Here is an 8,539-nt window from a genome sequence, read left to right on the forward strand (position 1 = left end):
CCACACAGTCGCTCTGACAGACTGTAATACACTACAGGAAGCGTAGGGGGCGATACGGCTTCTACTGTTTCATTTAAAAAGCTCTATAACGTTCATATGATCCACACAGTCGCTCTGACAGACTGTAATACACTACAGGAAGCGTAGGGGGCGATACGGCTTCTACTGCTTCATTTAAAAAGCTCTATAATGTTCATATGATCCACACAGTCGCTCTGACAGACTGTAATACACTACAGGAAGCGTAGGGGGCGATACGGCTTCTACTGTTTCATTTAAAAAGCTCTATAATGTTCATATGATCCACACAGTCGCTCTGACAGACTGTAATACACTACAGGAAGCGTAGGGGGCGATACGGCTTCTACTGCTTCATTTAAAACGCTCTATAATGTTCATATGATCCACACAGTCGCTCTGACAGACTGTAATACACTACAGGAAGCGTAGGGGGCGATACGGCTTCTACTGTTTCATTTAAAAAGCTCTATAACGTTCATATGATCCACACAGTCGCTCTGACAGACTGTAATACACTACAGGAAGCGTAGGGGGCGATACGGCTTCTACTGCTTCATTTAAAAAGCTCTATAATGTTCATATGATCCACACAGTCGCTCTGACAGACTGTAATACACTACAGGAAGCGTAGGGGGCGATACGGCTTCTACTGTTTCATTTAAAAAGCTCTATAATGTTCATATGATCCACACAGTCGCTCTGACAGACTGTAATACACTACAGGAAGCGTAGGGGGCGATACGGCTTCTACTGCTTCATTTAAAAAGCTCTATAATGTTCATATGATCCACACAGTCGCTCTGACAGACTGTAATACACTACAGGAAGCGTAGGGGGCGATACGGCTTCTACTGCTTCATTTAAAACGCTCTATAATGTTCATATGATCCACACAGTCGCTCTGACAGACTGTAATACACTACAGGAAGCGTAGGGGGCGATACGGCTTCTACTGCTTCATTTAAAAAGCTCTATAATGTTCATATGATCCACACAGTCGCTCTGACAGACTGTAATACACTACAGGAAGCGTAGGGGGCGATACGGCTTCTACTGTTTCATTTAAAAAGCTCTATAATGTTCATATGATCCACACAGTCGCTCTGACAGACTGTAATACACTACAGGAAGCGTAGGGGGCGATACGGCTTCTACTGTTTCATTTAAAAAGCTCTATAATGTTCATATGATCCACACAGTCGCTCTGACAGACTGTAATACACTACAGGAAGCGTAGGGGGCGATACGGCTTCTACTGCTTCATTTAAAAAGCTCTATAATGTTCATATGATCCACACAGTCGCTCTGACAGACTGTAATACACTACAGGAAGCGTAGGGGGCGATACGGCTTCTACTGTTTCATTTAAAAAGCTCTATAATGTTCATATGATCCACACTGTCGCTCTGACAGACTGTAATACACTACAGGAAGCGTAGAGGGCGATACGGCTTCTACTGTTTCATTTAAAACGCTCTATAATGTTCATATGATCCACACAGTCGCTCTGACAGACTGTAATACACTACAGGAAGCGTAGGGGGCGATACGGCTTCTACTGTTTCATTTAAAAAGCTCTATAATGTTCATATGATCCACACAGTCGCTCTGACAGACTGTAATACACTACAGGAAGCGTAGGGGGCGATACGGCTTCTACTGTTTCATTTAAAAAGCTCTATAATGTTCATATGATCCACACAGTCGCTCTGACAGACTGTAATACACTACAGGAAGCGTAGGGGGCGATACGGCTTCTACTGTTTCATTTAAGGAGTGTAGAGGGTAAATCAAATGATTAATGACATGATATTTGACAGATGTAATAATCAATACAATAACATTAACATAACATACAATAACATTGACATAACAACAAAACAATAACATTGCAGAAATAATGCTTAATAATGCCCTAATAACCACACTTACTGCTAGCTGTGTGTGTGTGTGTGTGTGTGTGTGGGTAGGTCTAATTGTTAAATGACCGTAGTAACATCTGGATGAGGTTAAGCTGTTATCCATTCCGGTGATTAGCCCGGCGCGCGTGGTCTGCAGGTCTGCCGTGTTGAGTCTGTAGGGTTTAAAGACTCCTTCGTAGTCCTGAGACCGGTACTCACTCTCGCACAAACAGCTCACACTTGTTTTCTGTTTCTCACACTAGTGTGCCTCACTTTTTAAGACCTACTCTGATTTTTATTTGATTAAAAACAGGTTTTCTCCAGAAAAGGGTAGCATATTGCATAAAACTGGAGTCGTAACCTGCTTAGATCATTTTACCTCTCTTGAACCTTGTTTACTGCATTAAATGCAAGTTTTCTTACTGAAAAATGAAGAGATCTCGGAACAATAACCCACTGTTGACCTACAAAAATAGGTTTTCCTTTAGCATCTAAAATGATTTTTTTGTGTATATAACTAGTGTGTGTATGTAAATATGTGACCATAAGCAATTTTTGTTATACCATGATACCAATTTTTGGCCACATCTCCCACTACTAGTATCTCATCTCCCATTCCTGTTACAGTGAGTCCAAGAAGTATTTGGTCCCTTGCTGATTTTCTTCGTTGGCCCACTAATAAAGACATGATCATTCTATACTTTTAATGGTAGATGTATTCTTACATGGAGAGACAGAATATTAAAAAGAAAATCCAGAAAATAAATGTAAGGAATATATATTAATTGATTTGTATTTCATGGAGTGAAATAAGTATTTGATCCCTTAGTATTCATTAGCAGTTCTGGCTTTTACAGACCAGTTAGACACTCCCAATCAACTTGTTACCTGACCTGAAGCCACCTGTTCTCACTAATCACTTGTGTGAAAAACACCTGTCCACAGAATCAGACAGATCACACAGATTTCAAGTCTCCAACATGGGTAAAACCAAAGAGCTGTCACAGGACCTCAGAGTCAGAATTGTTGACCTTCACAAAGCTGGAATGGGCTACAAAAAGATTAGTAAGGTGTTGGATGTGAAAGTAACAACTATTGGTGCAATTATCAGAAAGTTTAAAGAGTATAACATGACAATCAACAGACCTCGGCCCGGTGCTCCAAAGAAGATTTCGCCTCGTGGGGTGGCAATGATGCTGAGAACGGTCAGAAATCGTCCTGCAACCACTCGGCAGGAGTTAGCAAATGACCTGAAGGCAGCTGGGACCACAGTTTGCAAGGAAACAATTGGCAACACTTTGCGCAACAATGGATTCACATCCTGCAGTGCCCGAAAGGTACCCCTGCTGAAGGGAGCACATGTGGAGGCGCGCCTCAAGTATGCCAATGATCATTTGAAAGATGAACCAAGTTATTGGGAGAAGGTTTTGTGGTCAGACGAGACCAAAATTGAACTTTTTGGCCTCAACTCCACCCGCCATGTGTGGAGGAAGAAAAATGCTGCCTATGACCCCAAGAACACTGTGCCCACCGTCAAGCATGGAGGTGGAAGCATAATGTTTTGGGGGTGTTTCTCTGCCAAGGGTACAGGGCTACTTCACCGCATCACTGGGAAGATGGATGGAGCCATGTACCGCACAATCCTGAGGGACAACCTCCTCCCCTCTGCCAGGGATCTGAAAATGGGCCGTGGTTGGGTCTTCCAACATGATAACGACCCTAAACATACAGCAAAGGCAACAAAGGATTGGCTCAAGAAAAATCACATTAAGGTCATGGAGTGGCCCAGCCAGTCGCCAGACCTCAATCCGATCGAAAATCTATGGAGGGAGCTGAAGGTCAGAGTTGCCAAGCGACAGCCCACCAACCTTCGTGATTTAGAGAGGATCTGCAAAGAAGAGTGGGCCAAAATTCCCCCTGGTGTGTGTGCTAAACTTGTGGTTAACTACAACAAACGTCTCACCGCTGTGCTTGCAAACAAAGGCTTTGCCACTAAGTATTGAGTGTGTTTGGCAAGAGGGATCAAATACTTATTTTCCTCATTGAAATACAAATTAATTAAAATATATTCTTTAAAATTATATTCTGGATTTTTGTCTTGATATTCTGTCTCTCCATGTTAGAATATATCTACCATTAAAAGTGCAGAAGGATAGTGTCTTTATTAGTGGGCAAACAAAGAAAATCAGCAAGGGATCAAATACTTCTTGGACTCACTGTACATGTTTGTTTTTATTTATTTATTTATTTATTTTTATGCTTTTTTTTTTTATTCCCACAAACGGGGAAATTCCACCTCTGCATTTAACCCATCTGTGAAGTGAAACACCACATACACACTAGTGAATACACACACACTAGTGGGCAGTGAGCACACTTGCCCGGAGCGGTGGGCAGCCTATCCACAGCGCCCGGGGAGCAGTTGGGGGTTAGGTGTCTTGCTCAAGGACACCTCAGTCACTTGCTGTCGGCTCTGGGGATCAAACCGGCGACCTTCCGGTCACGAGGCTGGTTCCCTGACCTCCAGCCCACGACTGGTGGTTGGTGGTTCTAACGAAAAAACAAATGTATGTCCAAAACGATAAACTTTACAGGAGAGTTGAAAGGCATTCTTAAACGGGCTTTAAGTAGAGGTGGTACGTTGCTCTGGGCAGTATGACCAGTTGGTCTTGGTGGGTGCCAGCGTTGGGCTGATGTTGGCAGAAAAGCGTAATGTTCTTGTTTCTTGACTGTAGAGGACGAGTTGCATCTCTTTACTGCTCTCACCTCGTGTTTTTTCGTTTCTTTAGGAAAGGTGTGGGTGCCTAAACAGCAGCCGATCGAGACGCGCAAGGAGGAGGTGACGACCCTGGACCCGGAGCTGGAAGAGGCGTTGTCCAGCGCTACTGACACTGAGCTATGTGACCTGGCAGGTGAGCCGGATTCAGTAGTGTGCTTTACGGAAGCCAGTCGGTGCATCAGGAAATTTAAAATGTTAATAATTCTGGTGCATTTCTGAGTCACGGGTGTTCAGATGTATGGAAACACCACATTACTCAGTACGTACAGTACGATTACGCGCTGGCCATTTTATCAGAAACACCCAATGAGTGCCAAGGTTTTGGTGCCGCGCTCCGATGTTTTGTTGTTTTTCTAAGTGGAGAGGAGAACAGGCTTCGGCACGTTGGAACGGTGCTTTAATGTAGAGGATGTTTTAACTTAATTTTGCTTATAAAATCAACAAAACGTAATCTGACAGGTGTGAAGAAAGATGTGTGGTGATGTCACTGATCACACTTTTTTGAGCACGCTGCGGACGTCACCAGCGCTTCGTTACACAGTGAGCGTAGTGAGGCCTGTTTACGTGGGTAAAGGCTTGTTTGTTTACTGGTCTGTAAAGAGGTCATGGTTCATATCGTGTATCGTGAAAATGTCTTAAAGTAATATGTTTGCCATATCGTCCAGCCCTAGTCGGTGGTGGTCCTGCGGTGGTCCTTTTCAATCAACGAAGGGGTTGGGGGGGGTGTTAGACTGCACAGTAACAGGTGGTCTGTGGTCTGTAATTGTACACATACAAAGTGCACCTGTATGGTAGGTGTTTCCAATAAAATGGCCAGGGAGTATGAGTATTGTTTCCGTTATTTTGTCCACTCCCTGTATTTTCAAAGCTATGCTGAATACACTCATATAACCAAAGAAACTATTTACGCCCCCCCAGACCCCCCCCACCCGCCAGCCTGAGATCTGACTGCATCCTGAACCGTATCAGGAGCGGGACTCTGACTCTGTGCTCGGCTTTAGAGACTCTCGCCATACAGATTAGATCTGACTCCTGCTGTCGCGCAGCTTTAGCCCTGAGAGTAAATCCACAGTGCTGTGGTTTACACTGAGCTGAGTTCATCTCTCAGTATTACTGTCCTTTTCTTTTTATCCCTCCATCTCTCCTCCTGTCAGGCTGCGGTGTGAGGACGCCCACACTGCTCTCTCTTCACCGGAGAGCGCTCTGTTTTTTTACCTGACGTTATTGCCGGTAGATTCAGGTCTAAGTGGGATGAAATGCTCTGAAGAAAGATGTTCCACCTAAAACCTTCATTTACGGGGCTTTTGATGTGCTTTGTAATCCTTAATATGTTTGTGCAGCACAATCCTTTACTGGTTTGATGATGATGATGATGATGATGATGATGATGAATGTAAAAAATTTGCATATCACAGTTGTTTAAAGACGTCTGCTGTAAATCTTGAAACCTCGAAATTACATAGCAGTGATTTGACCAAAAAAAAGTTACAATTAAAAAAAAAAAATATTAATAATTTTAACATTGAAATACTGTTAATGATGATGATGATATTATTATTATTATTATTATTATTATTATTATTATTATTATTATTAACTGCCAAACTTTGTGTAATGTTTATATCGGTTGTTTTAATACAAAAAAGATAATCAGTAATAAAATATAATAAAAATAATGTAATCTGCACTGTTTTTCCAAAAGTGGCTCTGCCGCGTGTGTCGGCGGCTCTGCCTCGTGTGTCGGCGGCTCTGCCTCGTGTGTCGGAGGCTCTGCCGCGTTTGATGAAGGACGCGGGTCTGAGCCTGAGCTGTGGTCAGTTCAGCGTTGTGACCGTCTGCGCTGAACCTCCGTGTCCTCAGAGGATCATGTTGTGTTCTTTTTTCCTGTCGTCTTTGCAGCTATCCTCGGAGTGCACACACTGGTGACGAGCACACAAAGCTATGACGGGACCACCAACACAGACGGCTACAACAGTACGTATCTGCTCTTTAACTGTTGCACTTTTTTAAAGGGACCATATGCTGCGTTTTTCGTAGCTCTGTTCTGATTGGCTGCTGTGTACGGAACTTTTATTTTAAAAGCAGGGCTGAGACACTCCTTATAGCTTCATTGTGAAGGGGCGGGGCTAAACTGCTTTAGGTTGAATATGCAGATATGTTTAAAGCTGTTGGTTTTTGTGACCTCACAAAAACGGCTTAGTCTCCATGTGTGGACTGCATAGCCTGAGGTGAAAGTTTTAAACCTTTAGCAATGTTTACATTTACATTTTTTTTTCTTCAAAATTACAAAGATATTTTGGTTTGTAAATAATAAGGACTAATAATTATAAAATTATTTTTAAAAAAAGAGAAAAACCTGCCAAATAACAAAAAACAGCATTACAGAGATTTCTACAGGGGTCCAGAGAGGCCATGAGGGAGGTTAATTATCTGGATTATGATCTTCAGACAATGAGTGAACTATCTTGTGATCACAGGATAACAGCATGGGTATCACAACATAGTTTAACGAGTTTATTATCTTGCGATCACAAGATAAGTTACGTTGAGAAAATGAGTCGTCTTGTGATCTTAACAAATGTTACGTTGAGATAACAAGCCAATTATCTTGATCTCGAAAGTTATCTTGAGATAACGAATTATCTTGGGATCTCAAGATAACAAAGTTTCTAGGTTGAGATATCAAGTTAATCATATCGCGATTAACCAAGATGTTACATTGAGATAACGAGCTAATTATCGTGAAATCTCAAGGTTACCTTTTGATTTCAAGAAAACATTATGTTGAGATAACGATTTAAATATCTTGCGATCTCAAGGTAAAGTTGTAACAGAGATAAGCTATATAGAAAAAGTTATCTTAAGATAACGTTAATTATCTTTTGATCTCAAGATAACAATCCAGAACATTATGGCAACGGCTCATAGCCTCTCTGGACTTCAGTAGAGATCTGTAGAAGTTCTGATTTTTAGATGAAAAGCCTTTTATTCCCTTTTTTTATTTGGAAGTTCACAGTAAATTTCGGGTGAGTGTAGGAACTGGCTCAGTTACTCTCGCTTTAATGTACTTAAACTAGGTGATAAAGCTCAGGTGTGTTGAGAGTCAGAACAGTCGGGTGGTCTTGACCGTCAGGTCATGTGGTTGGATAGTGTAGACTGTAGACACTGTAGACTGGGGTTCAATCCCCTGCTTGGACAAGCCTCCTACACTATACCAATAAGAGTCCTTGGGCAAGACTCCCAACACCACCTTCACCTACTACACCGTAGACTGGGGTTCAATCCCCTGCTTGGACAAGCCTCCTACACTATACCAATAAGAGTCCTTGGGCAAGACTCCCAACACCACCTTCACCTACTACACCGTAGACTGGGGTTCAATCCCCTGCTTGGACAAGCCCCCTACACTATACCAATAAGAGTCCTTGGGCAAGACTCCCAACACCACCTTCACCTACTACACCGTAGACTGGGGTTCAATCCCCTGCTTGGACAAGCCCCCTACACTATACCAATAAGAGTCCTTGGGCAAGACTCCCAACACCACCTTCACCTACTACACCGTAGACTGGGGTTCAATCCCCTGCTTGGACAAGCCCCCTACACTATACCAATAAGAGTCCTTGGGCAAGACTCCCAACACCACCATCACCTACTACACCGTAGACTGGGGTTCAATCCCCTGCTTGGACAAGCCCCCTACACTATACCAATAAGAGTCCTTGGGCAAGACTCCCAACACCACCTTCACCTACAACACCGTAGACTGGGGTTCAATCCCCTGCTTGGACAAGCCTCCTACACTATACCAATAAGAGTCCTTGGGCAAGACTCCCAA

General features: G+C 42.9%; 1 protein-coding gene across 1 annotated transcript in view; it reads left to right on the plus strand.

Annotated features, from left to right (window-relative positions):
- tmod2 (tropomodulin 2) overlaps nucleotides 1–8,539 on the plus strand; it is a 58,623-nt gene that overhangs the window by 29,056 nt on the left and 21,028 nt on the right. The window contains exons 4-5 of the mRNA XM_017719503.2: nucleotides 4,712–4,834; nucleotides 6,601–6,675. Coding sequence (XP_017574992.1) covers nucleotides 4,712–4,834; nucleotides 6,601–6,675 — 198 coding nt within the window. The remainder of the gene's footprint in view (nucleotides 1–4,711; nucleotides 4,835–6,600; nucleotides 6,676–8,539) is intronic.

This window comes from Pygocentrus nattereri, chromosome 7, assembly GCF_015220715.1.
Source record: "Pygocentrus nattereri isolate fPygNat1 chromosome 7, fPygNat1.pri, whole genome shotgun sequence".
Taxonomy (NCBI): Eukaryota; Metazoa; Chordata; class Actinopteri; order Characiformes; family Serrasalmidae; genus Pygocentrus; species Pygocentrus nattereri.